Source organism: Vulpes lagopus, chromosome 20, assembly GCF_018345385.1.
Source record: "Vulpes lagopus strain Blue_001 chromosome 20, ASM1834538v1, whole genome shotgun sequence".
Taxonomy (NCBI): Eukaryota; Metazoa; Chordata; class Mammalia; order Carnivora; family Canidae; genus Vulpes; species Vulpes lagopus.
Genome location: NC_054843.1, coordinates 20,694,553 through 20,711,051, shown reverse-complemented (window position 1 = coordinate 20,711,051; position 16,499 = coordinate 20,694,553). Strand labels below are relative to the sequence as shown.

The 16,499-nt window shown below is 38.2% G+C and overlaps 1 protein-coding gene and 1 pseudogene across 1 annotated transcript; both read right to left on the bottom strand.

Annotated features, from left to right (window-relative positions):
* Nucleotides 1–9,294: 9,294 nt before the first annotated feature.
* LOC121479232 lies at nucleotides 9,295–12,613 on the bottom strand (annotated as a pseudogene).
* A 129-nt stretch (nucleotides 12,614–12,742) lies between these two features.
* LOC121479231 lies at nucleotides 12,743–15,130 on the bottom strand. The gene is made up of 3 exons (XM_041734695.1): nucleotides 15,088–15,130; nucleotides 13,689–14,306; nucleotides 12,743–13,299 (listed from the first exon to the last, which is right to left on the bottom strand). The coding sequence occupies exons 2-3, from the start codon at nucleotides 14,262–14,264 to the stop codon at nucleotides 13,243–13,245; spliced, it is 633 nt and encodes a 210-aa protein (XP_041590629.1). The 5' UTR covers nucleotides 14,265–14,306; nucleotides 15,088–15,130; the 3' UTR covers nucleotides 12,743–13,242.
* Between the last annotated feature and the right edge of the window lie 1,369 nt (nucleotides 15,131–16,499).

Below are 16,499 nucleotides of genomic sequence, written 5' to 3'. Positions count from 1 at the left end.
ATTGTTCTATGAATATATTCACAAGTTTTCAAAATTATCTATGTAGGCTTGACTCTGTTTCTTGTATATCTGAGTTCCCCTTCCCATCTTAAGTACGTGAACATAGTCTCTCACTGACTGTGCTTTCTTTCCAGAGACGAGTTTCAATTAATTTACTTAAAAAATGCATAAATAACAAGCATATCTATGACTGGAATATAATGGACTATTAGCCTTAAAACGGAAGGTGATTCAGAATTGCCTGGATGGCTCAATTGGTTAAGCAGCTGACTGTTGACTTTGGCTCAGGTCATGATCTCAGGGTCCTCAGATCAAGCCCCACTTCTGGCTACATGCTCAGTGGGGAGTCTGCTTAAAGATTCTCTCCCCTTACCCCTTCCTCCTATCTAAAATAAACAAATTTCAAAAAGAAGAGAAAGGAAGGAAATTCTGCCATTTGTGACAACACAGATAAACCTGAAGAACATTATGCAAAGTGAAATAAGTAAGATATGGAAAGACAGACTTTACTGCATGACCTGTTTTATGTGTGGAATCTAAAATAATCAAACTCATGGAAGCAGAGAGTAGAATTTTATTTGTAAGGCCTAGGGGGTGGAGGAATGGGGATATGTTGGTCAAGGAAAATTTTTTTTTCAGTTATGTAGGATGAATAAATTCTGGAGATGAAATATACATATAATATGATGACTATAATTGACAATATGTATGCTCTACTTGAGATTTATAAGAAGTTGTAGATCTTAAGCATTCTCAGCACAACAAAAGGAAGAGAAAGACAGGAGGAAAGGAAAGAAGAAGAAATGGTAATTATGTAAGGTAATAGATATGTTAATTAGCTTGATTATGGTGATCATTTGACAATGTATGTTTATACAAAAACATCAAGTACTATATGTAACTATAAACTATTTTAAGTTTATAATTATATTTCATTAAAGCTGAAAAAATGAAGAAAAATACAAGTTTATAAGACCATCTGTAGCCAACCTTCCTCTATGATATTTTATAAATACTCATGTATATCTTAAGAAACAAGAAAAGACAGACAAATATGAAGGAAAAATATAAAAGAGATGAAAATATGAGTGACCTAAATAAATGAGTGGACATTACATGGCTTTAGAAATGATAACTCAGGGCACCTAAGTGATTCAGCTAGTTGAGGATATGAATCTTAATTTTGGCTTAAGTCCTGACCTCAGGGTCAGGAGATGGGAGTCCTGTGTCAGTCTTCAGGCATCAGTCTCTGTACTGGGTGTGGAGCCTACTTAATATTCTCTCTCCCTCTTACTCCCCCTCTGCCCTTCCCCTTTTCTCTCTCTCTCTCTCTCTCTCTCATATATGTGTGTGTGTGTGTGTGTGTGTGTGTATACATATATGATATATATTGAGAGAAAGAAAAAAAATGACAATTCAGTGTTATAAAATTATAAATTCCCTTTAAACTATTTTGGAATGTAAAGCAATTGACATTTTTAAAATAAGCAAGTCATATTTTGAGGGAGGAAGTAGTTAACAAGTTAGATCTAAAGTTCATCTAATAAAGTAAGTCAGTGATTAATAAATACAAAAAAAAAACATGACATTTCAGAGAAAAAGATTAATAAGAAGGTGTACTCCTAGTACAAAATAAAAGATAAGACTATAGTAATTTAAACCTTAAAAAACTAAGGAATAGATGAATCAATAGAAATAATTAAAAGATCTAAAACAAATACAAACACATGGGATGATTATTTTTAGATAAAGATGAAATTGATTCTAGTAGTGGTAAGTTTTACTATTCAATAAATGATGTTGGGAAAGTTATCAGTTATTTGGAAACAATAATAATAATGATGTTTTATTGCAATTTTATTAGAATTCTAGATTATGCTCATATGTACTCCAATTTAGGCATAATTATCTTTATAAATTTGGTTTTACTTTATTTTTTAAGGTTATTTATTTGAAAGGGAAGGAGAGAGCAGAGTGGGAGAGAGAGGGAAAGCATGAACAGCGGGTGGGGCAGAGTGAGAGGGAAAAGCAGACTCACCACCAAGTAGGGAATGCAACTGAGGGCTCAATCCCATGATCCTGGGATCATGACCTGAGCTGAAGGCATACTCTGAAGTGACTGAGCCACTTGGGCATCCCTATAAATTTGGTTTTAGAGGGTATTTCTAAGTATTCCACAAAATATAGAAATATGTATTTATCTATATAATAATCAAATATTTCTCTGGTTAAAAAAATAAGTAAACATTAAATGACATGCTTAAAACATGTCATGTAACACATCACATCTAATTAAATTAAAAAGATAAATGGTTAGAAATCAATGTAGTGGGGCATTTGGTTGGCTCAGTGGTTGAGTATCTGCCTTCAGCTCAGGATGTGATCCTCAGGTCCTGGGATTGAGTCCCACATCAGGCTCCCCACAAGATGCCTGCTTCTCCCTCTTCCTTTCTCTTTGCCTTTTCTCTCTATATGTTTTTCATGAATAAATAAATAAAATCTTTAAAGAAAAAATAATCAACATAGTAAAAAGGAATAAAGACCTCTACATGGGACTCCTGGGTGGCTCAGCAGTTGGGCGTCTGCCTTTGGCTCCAGGCATGATCCTGGAGTGCTGGGATTGAGTCCCATATGGGGCTCCCTGCATGGAGCCTGCTTCTCCCTCTATGTCTCTGCCTCTCTCTCTCTCTCTCTCTCTCTGTATCTCTCATGAATAAATAAATAAAATCTGTAAAAAGAAAAAATCTAAAAATAAATAAATAAATAAAAACAAAAAGAAAAAGAAAAAAATTCTACAAAAAAGATGGCAAACAATGAACTGATACTTCATACAAAATAAATACAAATATCCTATATATGAATATATGAACATTGCTTATTAAGAATGTAAATTAATTCATGAACAGACACCGGGATTCATTTATCATATTGCTACATTATAAGTGTTTTATCAATATCTAGTATAGACAAAATATGCAGAAAGAAGCACTTTTTGTACCTTTTAAGGTGGTGTAAATTGATTTGAGAAGCCCTGGTTGCTCAGAGAGAGGATACTCCAGTAATAGCCTTGAGTGTAAGAGCCCCAGCGAGGTAAGGGTGTCTGTGCTGAAGAGAGAGGCCTGATGTGGAACGTAGGTATTGCTGACCTATCAAAGATCTTAGATCTCAAGAAGGGAAGGGATGGATTATTTCTTTAAGCAGCCCATCTTGGGAAGAAGTAGGCATCAGTCTCTGTTCAAAATCTTTTCTCAAATTCAGGGGTCACATATCAAGATCTCCCAAAATATGATAGTCCCTTAGATTGTCAAGTTCATTAGAAGACTAACCAGGAAAAAGATATTAGTGTCATCCTCTTAAACATGCTTATGTTTATGTGACACTCTTAGAACTAGCTTCCCTTTGGCTGAACAAGTAAAGGAAACAACAGACGTCCCTCTATTTTATGGGTCTGAAGAACCATGTCAGTTTTCTCAAAAAAAGAAAAAAAAAAGACCCCCTGATTCAAAGTTTTCTCTTCTTTTTCTTTGGTCACTTTATATATTTTGGGAAGAGAGGTACTGATGCAGTACTTGGTGGAAAATTATTTCCATCCTTCAGTAAACCTGTGGTTAATATCTGCCCCAGTAATTTGTGGTTCTCTTTAGTATGTATAGCACTTGACAACAGCTTTCTTCAGCTTTGGTCCCTAGTTAATGATACTGTTTCAACTTCCTCAAATCCAGAGTAATAGGAAAATGCTTAATTAATATCTTATTATTTAGAGATACGTTTGGAGTCTGTAAAATAACATGAAATGACCAAATTTGAAGGAAGGAGGATTATATCTTTGTCTTCAATCTATAGTCATATATAAATTTTTTACTTCCATTTATATATATATATATATATATATATATATATATATATATATTTATTTCAATTTACAAAAAAATGACGTATTTCATTTATAATTTTAGAAATGGGACCGGGGTATACTGAGGAAACAATACCTGATTGTATGTCAAGTTTTTTTGGTATTTTTAAAATAATCTCTCTCTTTACCACTAATCTGCTTCCTTTTGAGTTTTTCTTTTTTTCTGAAGTATTAGAAATCTTAGCAAGGACAACATTTTTTATGGAAACACTAGGTAAGAAAAGAATCTGTATTTGAGTGAAATACAGATTATACAGTAAAAATAGGACCTTCCAAAATGAGAACTGTCAACTTTGCTTGTATCAAATACATTTGTTCACTGGCTTGCCTGTACTAACGTGGGAACATTTGCTTTCCCAACCTCTCCGTGCTCCTTAATCCCTGCCTTGTTTGTTCCTACATTTGCTGTTGGCATGCCACTAGATTATCGTAAAACGTTTTCTAACCAGACATTTGCTTGATGACCCCCTGCCATTTCACACTTTGTATGAGTGGACCCTGCCAGGAAACTGAATGAACCAAATCTTAAGGGAGCACTTTAATTCATGACTAAAGCCACTCTGCATATCAAAAATTCTGTTCCCACTGGGAGGAAACATTTTCTTCATCAGTTACATTTCCCCGTAATTGGTTGCAATGGTTTAAGATTAAAATACAGTAGAGTGAAAGTGGCAGAATAATTTTCTCCTCCTGTTTCCATTTTGACTCTGGCAAGAGTACCTGTGATATACACTAAATCACGCACCGTGCTATATGCATAGCAGTTAAAAAATGTAAAGAATTGAAGATTACCTAGGCATTGGCAAAGTGTACCAAAAGTGTTCCAGAATTGGGTGCATTTGTTGTTTTGCTTGTGCGACACTGGAGTAGATATATAGGAACTGTGTGACTTTGTAAGAAATAAGGAAAAATAGATACAGATTTCAAATATTCATAAGGATAACAACTAAGAAGATGACTACAAAATAAACTTGCCTTGAAAATTAAGTCTCTTTGTATCTGTCATTTGAAATGCACACAGTAACACATTTAGGATGAACAGGATTAAAGAGATGGAGAAAAATATTAATTGTCCAAAAAAATCTCTTTTTGGTTAAATAGAGGAAGTATATATTTTGTTGTTGTTTGCATCATTTTTCAGTGTACATAGAACATGAAGAAAAATGTATATTCAGATTTTTAAAGTTGTTTCTCTCTGAAGTACTGGATGCTGTCCTTGCTTTGCATGGTTTTGAGGTTCATAAATTCTACTTACCATTGTTAGTTAAGATCAGTCCTCCCAAAAATATTCAAATCTGTTACCTAGGTGTATTAACTGTGACAAATTGCCACAAAATGCAAACTTCACAGCTAGTTCTTTGGTTCACAAATCACCATAGAAGTAACCTGTTCATAATAATCAGTTACATTTGTGTACTTTGACATCTGGAGGTGATGGTCACTTCCCATCTTTTGTTCAGCCCATGCAGACCACAACCATTCAGTTGTATTGCCTTCTTTCTCCCAGTGATATGAAGATTACTTCAAATGACATTTTACAAAATGGGCAACAGAAAAAAGGAATTGGCTAATAAAAATATGAGTTCAGTAAAGTAAGAACCCAAAACTGGAATTTAAATTCAAATGTAATATATATGAATGGAGTCCTAGAAGAAATAGATGGCCGTGGGAATGTTGACATTGTCAGGGCTTCAGAGATTTTAGATATGTAGTCAAAGAATTTTAGTAAAGGTGAACTTATCAACAAAAAGAGGAAACTAATTGTTACAAAAAGATGAAGAGGTGTCAGAGGAAGGGCGGTCAGTCAAATTTCACATTGATAAAATTCTCAAAGATGTTTCATGACAATGAATATTTACAGATAACATATTAGAAGTTGACCCAAACTTAGAAAGGACCGTGGTAATTCACCGGGGCTTAGAAAAAAAAAAAATGTTCACTTTACATTGTAAATTATAATGTGAGAAGAAGAAAGTGAGGCTTCAAACTACTCTTTTATATTGAGTGTTTAATATGTAGGTATACATTTAGGAAAGAAATATAATGTTTTAATTCTCAATGTTTTTATAGAGTTTAATCTGTCTAAGATAAAAGATAAATAGAAAATTTTCACCAAAAACTATGAAATGGAAACAAACAATCTTGCAATATGCAGGTAACTGAGAACCAAGTAAAAACAGAATCTAACACTAAGTCAAATTGAACACAATTTGATGGCTAAACTTAACATAGCTTTTGAGGTGAAGTAATCTTCAAAAACCATTAAATCGTCAATTTTGAATTTTATAACTTTTTTAAAGCTCTCTGAAGGAATTATGTTTAACCAAGAATGTCATCCAATGGTTGCTTATTAATTGTTTTATTTTTTCCAAAATTTTGTGAATATGGTCACTTTTGTTTTAAAGCATATAGAGTTAAAGTAAGAAAGGATTGAAAATGAGTTATTTTCATTTTACAGATGTGTTTTACAATTATACCTTGGTTTAATAACAATTTAAAAGAAGGTATCTGAGGAGTTTGATGACATGTTTTAACAGATAAACCTTAGCAAATGTTTAAGTATCTACCATTGAAGCTCACTTGGTTATTCTTTTTTTAAAATATTTTATTTATTTATTTATTTATTTATTTATTTATTTATTTGACAGAGAGAGGGAGAGAGAGCACACAAACAGGGGAAGGGGCAGAGGGAAAAGCATAGTCCCCACTGAGCAGGAAGTGGGCCCCACAGTACTCGATTCCAGGAACCCAGGATCATGACCTGAGTCAAAGGGAGATCCTTAATCAACTGAGCCACTCAGTTATTTTCAGATATACTTCCTATTATTTATTATTAGAATAGAATTTACAAAAATTGAGAATAACTGATGATAAAAGTTTTTAGAGCTCACAGTTTTTGATTGAATTATTTTATGTAGTAGCTAGTCAGATAGCATGTAAAAAATATTGACTAAACAGAGGAATGAATAGATGAATATTTTTATTACATTGCAAAAATCATTAACAGAAAAAAAAGGAGGGGAGAAAAAAGATAATTCCACTAGAAAATGTATGAAGGCAAAGTATTTTGTTTCATGATGTGTCTGCTAAATAGGACCAAGAAAATAATTTTATTTTCTATACTTTGAAACTTTCAATTTTTCGCAATTGGAAAAAATACAGTATCTACCTTCTCATTGTACTAGTACAAATGCAACAGTATATTTACTAAGCAATATATGGATCTACAAAGGGCATGAAGACAGATTCATTTATGCTTAGTACAGCATGTGAAAAGTTGATTAAAAGAGCTAATTCTTAGACACTTGGCTCAGCAGTTGAGTGTCTGCCTTCAGCTCAGGACATGATTCTGGAGTTCTGAGATTGAGTCCTGCATCAGACTTCTGCATGGAGCCTGCTTCTCCTCCCTCTGCCTATGTCTCTACCTCTCTCTCTCTCTCAGTGTCTCTCAGGAATAAATAAATAAAATCTTAAAAAAAGAAAAAAAGAGTTAATTCAGGGTCAACTTGGTAGCTCAGTTGGTTAAGTGTCCCACTTTGATCTCAGTTCAGGTATGGGTTTCAGGGTTTTGAGTTCAAGTCCTGTATTAGGCTCCATGTCCATCATGGAGCCTACTTAAAAATATTAAACAAACAAACAAATAATAAAAGAGTTAATTTAGAAAGACAAGCTTGTGAGGTCAAATGACTATAGAAGCCAAGCCCTGACTCAGAAGAAATACTTTTTTTCTTAATTTAGCAAGTTAATTTTCATTGTCCATGAAATATATCCCCATCTAATATCAGCCAGTGGTGAATAAATTGTAACTAAGAAAAAATATTAGTTTGAATTAAATTTTTTACTTAAAAATCCAGCACTATTTTGGATCTTTGACAAATATTGTAAAGTTGATGAAGATTAGGTATGAAGGCCATTAGGTGCCTTGATGTAATTATATATAAAAAATTACAATTACAAATGGAATGATCCTACATACATAAGCTGCATTTCAATTCTTATCCTCCTTGAAATTCTTAATAGGAAAAGTGAGGAAGTGGGGAAGCATTTAGTGGGATTGTGTTTGGAGGAACATCAGCTCCCTTCATTATCATGAAATGTCAGTCCTAGAGCTATATCCACCAGGGAAATGGATTCACACTCATTTGTAATGGCAGCAGGGAACCCAAGTGTGGCCATTGAGACACATGCCACTATTTCAATGAGAAATAGAATACTACAAGAAGATGTACCATCCTGTTAAAATCACTGCTCCCTACTGAATTTTTAGAGACAATATAGATCTAATTTCCTAGGGAAAGAACATTATCTTCCTAAAAGTAGCATTCTAACCTGAAAAAAAAAAATGCAGAAATTCATGGAAAGCTAAAATTCAAAATTTAAGACATGCTGTTTCATTGGGCTAAACTGGAAAATCTATAGTAGGTACTTGTTATACGTTGCTTCTCGTTACAGCTTGAATAAACACAATCTTATAACAAGTTTGAATTTTTAATAAAACTTTTGAAATTTGATAGAACTTTTATTTTCATGATTTTCCAGATCTCAAATCATGTTTAATTGAGAAAAATATTTTTAACAAAAATCACCTTTGAATATTCTTAATTCATGTTGCCTAGCAACTTTTTATTTACAAAATTGTACAGTGGTTTTTACTGTCATATGGATTTTCTCAAGGGTTATACACAGAGGTTACTGTCTCCTTGTGTGAATGTATTTTGATTATTTATTCTTTCCACTAGTAGCTGTATTTTCCTCCTGACAAATATGTCCTATGCAATATGACCTAGTTCAACTTAAGGAGAAATTAAAAGTCTTTGTGGATGTTTTAAATAACTATTGATTGAAACAGTAGAAAAAATGTATTCTAATTTGAACTTTGCTTTTTGCTATCTATTTACTTATCTGTTAAAATTAAAGACAATGATTCATACAAATATGTAACTTAGCTAGCAAAAGGCAAATTTTCCGGTGGACAGAATAGAGAAGGGCTGAACTCCAAGGCTGAAAGGAATCAGAACTGAATTCCCTAGGATGCCGCTCACTGGGTATTCTGTGATAAGAACCTGGAAACCCTGTATCCCTGCCATGCTACTGGTATGGGAACTTTCTGCTTGGACCGAAGATGATCTGTGGAACCTCTTGAGGGCTTCTGGCTGTCTTGTCTTTAGGTTACATAGCGACTTCCATGACCAGAGTGATAACTTGGAAAATTAGTACAACTCCCAGAAGAAATGCCCCTTCCACTTGGAATGGAGAAAACCTGAATCTTCACCCTCCCTGATACATTTCATCATGGAAACTAGGAAGAATAACTAGGAATGGCAGTAGAGGAAATTCAGTTTGCAATAAAGAGACGTCAAATCCTACAAGAGCAAGGCTTTAAAGAAGATTCTGGTTTATTTCAGTTAGAAGGTCAACGACTCAAGGCACGTACACCAACTATTAGAAATCTTTCAAAGAAAAATGAAAATACTGGCAGGTTACTCCATGAGACATATAGGAAAAAGGGGTTTAGCTATGCTTCAGCTGTATATTAACAAGTTGGATTCACAAGGCAGGTAAACAGTATTTGGATGCTTATTGGTTACAAGCAATCGCTCAGGTATGGAAGCCTTCAATATTCAAAATACCAAAATTAAATTGATATGTCATTAAAGAGAACACAGAATAGCAAATGATGTAGAAGACCACAGTTGATTTTTTTTTTCTAAATTTATATACACATTCTTCCAGAGGGTGTTAAAACAGATTGACTGCAAAGCTCAAGACTATGGCTTCATTAAATCTGTTGAAGTATTCAATCAGCAAAAATAATAAAAATGAAAATCAAACTGTATTATGGGCAGAATGCAGGAAAGTTGGAGAATACTATCTTAAAGTCACTCCATACAGGGCTTAATATGCCAAAAGCACATTATGAAGCAGAAATTTAAAGCAGCCAACAAAATGGCCAACAAGCCTAGAAGTATGAAGATTTTCTTCTGTAACCTCAAGTAGAGAGAAAACTCCTAAAAATTCTCCTGAGATGCAGGTTGGGTCCTATATTTAGTTCTTTACACATTTAATTTAACTGCAAATGTTCTGGCTTGAATAGGAGACCCCACTGAAATAAGAGCAAAGTCAACCTCTGAAGAAAATATTGGGATAAAGTGTCCACATCCTAGATAAGAACTGGTAAAATACTACATTTTCCATTTTGACTTATTTAATACAAATATTGTTTTCTGTTAAGCAGTTACTGGTAGAAAAAATTAATACACTTTTCTCATTTAAAGAAATGTTGAAATGAGAACAAAAACTATTTCAGCTCAGTCTTGATATTGAACTGTATTACACATACCAAAAATATTAACTCTAGGAAAAAAAGTCCCTGTCATTGGAAACTGCCACCCAAAATACACAAATTAGTTTTTCAATCAGTAATCGATCATTAAGTAACAGTAAATTTTTTCAGTTGTCTGGACATATATTCTTCATGGGAACAAACCAGTAAGTTCACAAAATGGTCTAAGCTTATACTAAGTAGTTAACAAACACATAAGAGCCTATTTAAAATAACACAAATCTCATTTTAATGGACTCTTTTCAAAAATATTCATTAGATTCAAACAGTTTGTGACCTTAGTTAGTCCAAAGAATGAGAGATTTACCTAAATGTTAATATTATGAAAGCTAGCAGGCGTGCTATCCAAAAATGTGCCTCTTTGGCATAAGGATTTAAAAAAATCTGATTGTTATGAGAAAAAGTACACACAGGAGAAGCTCTGAAAACAGAGAGGAAGTCACTTCTTACATGGAAAACTTACATTTATAGAGGATATGTCCATTGTAAGCATGTCTTCCTCTCTGTAACAGAAGGGGAAGGGTGATTCTAAATCACAAGAAACCCTTTGGATAGACAAGTTTGCTTAACAAAATGTAATACTTATTTACCTTACTTTTCCTGATAGCTACATCCTTCTCTCTTTTGTCATTAGCTGAACAAGAGATGTATGTATGTATTTATTACAAGAATTCTTCTTATTTATTCTACAGAGTAATGATTTAAATTGAATACATTTGGCCACAGTAAATATTTGACACGAAAATTAGTTGTATCAGAAGAGGTGTCAGAAAAATAGCAACTCATCTGACACATAATAACTAGAAAATATTTTTTCTGTCTGACTATTTAAGTGTTACATATCCTGAGAATGTTATACACTGAACAAACTAAGTACTACCTATAATTAAATCCTGTCTGTACATCATCTGTTTAAAAAATGTCTAAAAATCATCTGTTGAAAAGTGTACAAATCACGTATGTATTAAACATGAGTCTTACATTTTGTGAAGAATTTAAACAAATATATCAAAAAACTAAATTTAAGTGGCTCCTATAACAGCTATCAGGTTCAAAAATGTATGGTTTCATGATTTCCTGTAAATTGGGAGTTTCCACTGTAGCTGTCACTTGCTCTTTGTCATTTATCTGCTTGTTGAGGTTTTCCTCTGTTGAGTGGGTTTCTTCAGAAAAGCAGATTTCCAACTTTATGTTTAAATGCCTGCTGGAGTTTTACTCTTAAGCACAGACCACTAAGTGTTGTCAAAGAGCAGTGAGGTATTGTTAGCATAAACTTGATGATAACCAAATAGTCTTCTTTTCTCTCTGGAACCTCCACACTACTTTTCCTTGCCACTTCCAGTTCCTCTCTGGGCCCCAGATTTAATCAAATCATAAACATCCAGTGGTTTCTCTTCTATGACCTGGGGGTGCTGGGCAACTCCCCACTCAAAGAGACAGGAGAGCTAGGGTACTGTGCTCAGTGTCCAGGAGAGCAGCCAGGACATCAGCTCCATTCTCATGCTCCATCATCCGTGGTGATGGGGGAACAGAGGACTAGCTGAGGACGAAGCACATTGACAAATCCTTGAAACGGAGAGTCTATGAACCCAACTGCCTTGATGTGAATACTTTGCTAAGGGCAGAAGGCAATCTTAGGCTAACTCCCAGGAGCCTGTAAACCTACTTTAACATATAAAAATTCCTTTAGAAATTTCCTTTATCTCTAAACCCCCAAGATACATGTTGGCAATCATCCCCCAAGCACATGGCCCACCAACATACATCTCAAGGGTCTCATGACTCAGGTTTATTAGACAGTAATAAGTGACATTTTCCCAACAATGGCTAGCCCCCTCAAGTCCTGGGAACCTTGCTTCCAAAATTCCTTAGAGAGTACCCTATCCTCAAACTCCTCCTAACTCCCAGTTATATACTCAGGGACCTCTCACAGGTCTGGGGCAGCAGCTCTTCCTGACCAGGGTCCTGTCCCCATGCTTTAATAAAACAAACATTTTGTACCAAAGACGTCTCAAGAATTCTTACTTGGTCGTTCGTTCTGGACCTATTTTCCAAAACTTCTTCACCTGACAAAGGTCCCACCTGAGCCACACCATCTATCTTGTATATGGGGTTGTGCCCAAGATTGTGAATCTGAGAAACCACTAAGGAGCTGACACAAATGCAAGTACATGAGGGTTTATTAACAAGCTTGAGCTTAGGTCCAAGTATACCCGACACAGGGGAGCAGAGACTTGGCCCCTGAGGTGGGTTCCAGCTGGGTTTTTATGAGCTGGTCTAGGGGATTTCCAGAAGGGGTGGAGGAATTTCTCAAGCTCTGTTTACATTCTGACATGGGGCTTTCAAGGGAGTTAAGCTGCCCCCCCTCCCCCCAATGAAGTAAGGTAAAGTTCAGCTCTTAGTTACAGGGGCCTGAGATGACTGTACTTGTGCTAACGCTGAACTTAAAGTGGAATGGCCTTAATTTTCTTGGCCTCCACATTTCCCCCTCTCAGAGGAACCTAAGGAAGGACCCAATCATGGGTCTAGGTGGCTCTCAGAGTGAGCCAGGGGGAATGATTAAACTAGGATTCGAACCAACCTTGTTGCTGTTCTCATTCCCATTTACATCCCAGTGAACAAACAACATCCCTCATTTAAGGCAGCACATACCCCCCCCCCCCCTTCTTGTAAGAAGACTAAGTCTAATCCCCTTCTGTTTTGAAGGAAAACCTCAGACTAGGGAGTCTTGGAGGTGGGAAGTGAGAATGGTATAGTCTTAGCTTTAGGGTATTGTCCTTGTCTGGTTGGCTTTTCCATTCTAGAACAAAGTCCTTGAGAATGGCGTGTGGGTCAGATGGCCAGACGTGGGTGTAGTGGACCCAGGAATAATCCTGTCGACCGTGGGAGTGGGAGTGGTCAGGATCACGATGTAGGGGCTCTTCCAGCGAGGTTGAAGTGTCTGGTGTTGGTATCTCTGGACATACACCCAGTCACCCGGCCAATATCAATGGGGGTCCGGGGGTGGCCCAGTCTCGTAGAGGGCCCTCAGCTTAGGCCACACCTGTTCATGGGTTCATTGTAACATTTGGAGGGAGAAAAGGAGTTGGTGATCATCAAACTCAGCAAGCACCTCAGGTTTTAAATTGGGAATAGTAGGTGGACGAAGACTGAACATGATCTCTAGGGAGTCAGTCCCATCTTATATGGGGAATTCCTCACCTTATATAGGGCAAAGGGGAGGAGAGTCACCCAGTCCCCACTAGTCTCCAGGGCTAATTTAGTTAAGGTCTCCTTTAATGTTCTGTTCATCCTCTCTACCTGGCCTGAGCTTTGGGGCCTATATGCACATGTAATTTCCAGTCTGCCCCAAGTATTAGTGCCACTCCCCATGTTACCTTAGAGACAAGTCCTGGGCCGTTGTTGGATCCAATCCTAACAGGAAAACCATACCTCGGTAAGATGTCTTCCAGCAGTTTCTTGGTCATGGTCTGTGCTGTTTCCTGTTTGGTGGGAAGATGCCTCTGTCCATCCTGAAAAAGTATCTACAAACACTAGTAAATACCTGTATCCGTATTTTCCAGGTTTTATCTCAGTGAAGTCCACTTCCCAGTAGGCTCCTGGGCGGTCCCCTGGAGCCAGGGTGCCCAGGTTAGACCCATGGGCGGTGGCATTAGTTAACTGGCATGCATGGCAGCTCACCATAATCTGCTCAATTGTTGCTTGAAAGTCTTTAATAGTGATCTTTGCATGTCGTATGAGGTCTTCCATCTTCCTTGTTCCCATATGAGTGCTCGATGCATTTTGGATATGACTTGCCATCCTAGTTCCTCTGGCAGGATGATGCCGGAGTCTGTGGTCCTCCACCAGCCACGCAAGCATTGGGTCATAAGTATTTGATCCAGTGTAAGTCAGCATCATTGCATTTGGGGGTGACTGGCAGGGTCGGTCCAGGGTTATGCTGCCCCCACATATCTGATTCCTTCTTGATGAAACTGCTGCCATCCATGTACCAGGTGGCATCTGCATTCGGCAGTGGCTGTTCCTGGAGATCACTCCAATTCTGTGCACCTGTGCCAAAATTTCTTGACAGTCATGCAAAGGGGAGGGGGCGCAGTCTGGGTTAGGGAGATGAGAGCCATGGGGTATTGGCAGACCCTGACAGGGTCTGTCCCCGGCTTTAGTTCTATGTATATGACCGGTTGGTGCCGGGCCAGCCCAATTCCCCCAGTTTCTGCCCACGCTTGGGGAAATTCCTGTAGCCAACGGTCAATGTCAATCACTGGGACTGAGGGCATTTAGTGGAGACGATATTCATCTTCTAAACTCAGGACAAGCACCTGAATTGGGTGTCCCTCCTTGTTTAGGATTTTTGCCCCTTTGGGGTGGAAGCAAATTTGTGCCCCAATCTTGGTGAGCAAATCCCGACCTAACAAGGGGTAGGGACACTCAGGGATGACCATGAAGGAGTGGGATACCCGGCCCATGCCAAGATCCACAGTTCTTCGGGTTGTCCATGAGTACTGTTTGGTGCCCGTGGCCCCTTGCACCCATGAAGTCTTGTTTGCCAATTTCCCTTGGGGTTGTAATAAAACCGAATGTTGTGCCCCAGTGCCCACTAGGAATTCAATGGGTTGCCCCTCCACTCTGAGAGTTACCCTGGGCTCTGGGAGGGGTGCCAAACCCCGACTCCCCTAGTCGTCCAGGTCCTCCATCTCCAAGATCTTGGCAGGGGCCTTAGATCTTTTGTTAGAGCAGTCTTTCACCCAGTGGCCCTTTACTTTGTAATAAGCACATTGGTTTTTGTTCAGTTTAAGGTGCCCCCGATGGGAACCAGGGCCATCCTCCTTACCTGTCCCTGAAGCCAGCTTCTTGAGGTGCCTCCGTCTTTCCTGTGGGTCATCCATGGTTGTGGCCAGCAGGATCTTGGCCAGGTTTCAGGTCTGCCAGTCACTTAGTTTGGTTTGTTGTTCTTCCGGACTTTCTCTATTATTATAGACTCATTCTGCCACTATCCCTAAGTCCTGCAAGCTCTTCTCTCCTAGTGTCTCTACTCTTTGCAATTTTCTTTTGATGTCTGGAGTGGCCTGGTTAACAAAGGCCATGATAATTACAGCCTTTGTTTCTGGGGTTTCTGGGTTCATAGGGGTGTACTGCCTAAATCCTCCATGATTCTAAGAAGGCGCTGGACTCTCATCCTTATCTGTCTTACATCTTATACCTTGGCCAGATTGGTAGGCTTGCGCTCGGCAGCTGTGAGACCTGCCATTAGAGTCTGGCGGTGGACCTGGAGTCTCTCCTTACCTTCACAGGAGTTGTAGTCCCAGGTGGGGCAGGGTAAGGGGAAGGCAGGGTTTATGAGGTCCGGGTTTTGAGACGGCTGTCTGTCCTCTCCCAGGATAGACTTTTCGGCTTCCACCTGAATTTGTTCTCTCTCTTTGGTGGTGAAGAGAACCTGCAAGAGCTGTCGGCAGTCATCCCAAGTAGGCTGGTGGGTAAAGAGAATAGTATCTAAAAGCCCGATTAGATCTTTTGGATTATCATAGAACTTTGCATTCTGGGTTTTCCAATTATATAAATCACTGGTGGAATTCGGCCAATATAACATTGGCTGTCCACCAGTCTCATGGTGGGGGGGGGGGCATGGCATGTAGGGGAAGGGCTGTGAAGTCTCCTGGTCCCACATTTGGAGGTGGGGCTGCCTGGTGGGTCGTCCACGTGTCCATACAGCTGTGCACAGGGACTCCCTCGTCAGGGAGGGGTGGAGCCCCTTATGCAGCTCCTGGTGTCTCCAATGGAGGGGCGGAAGGGGAAAGGGGTGCCTGGTAGGGCAGCAGGAGAATCAGGTCCTCTGGAGAGGAATCCTGCAAGACCTGATAAAGGAGCTCTTTGGTCTTAGAGTTAGTCTCCTTCTCGGCTTTCTATAGGGCTAGAATCTTGGTAGGTCCTCCTTTGGGGGGTAAAAATGGTTTTAGACAAGGAGGGGGATTCTCGATCATGTCCTGCCAGACCAGGATGTAGGGCACCTGCTCATGGTGGCTGTCTGGTTTGTCCCTGAAAAAAGATCACGGCCTTGACCTATAAGATAATAGGTAGGTGGAAAGTTCCTTCTCGGGGCCATCCCATGTCAAAGGTTGGCCATTCTGACATGCAGTAAGTTTGAAATTTCCCTCTCCTTATGTAAACAGTTTTGACAGTTAACAAAGACCAGAACACAGACAAATGCACAGTTAACAAGGACACAGTAACACAGACAAACATTCC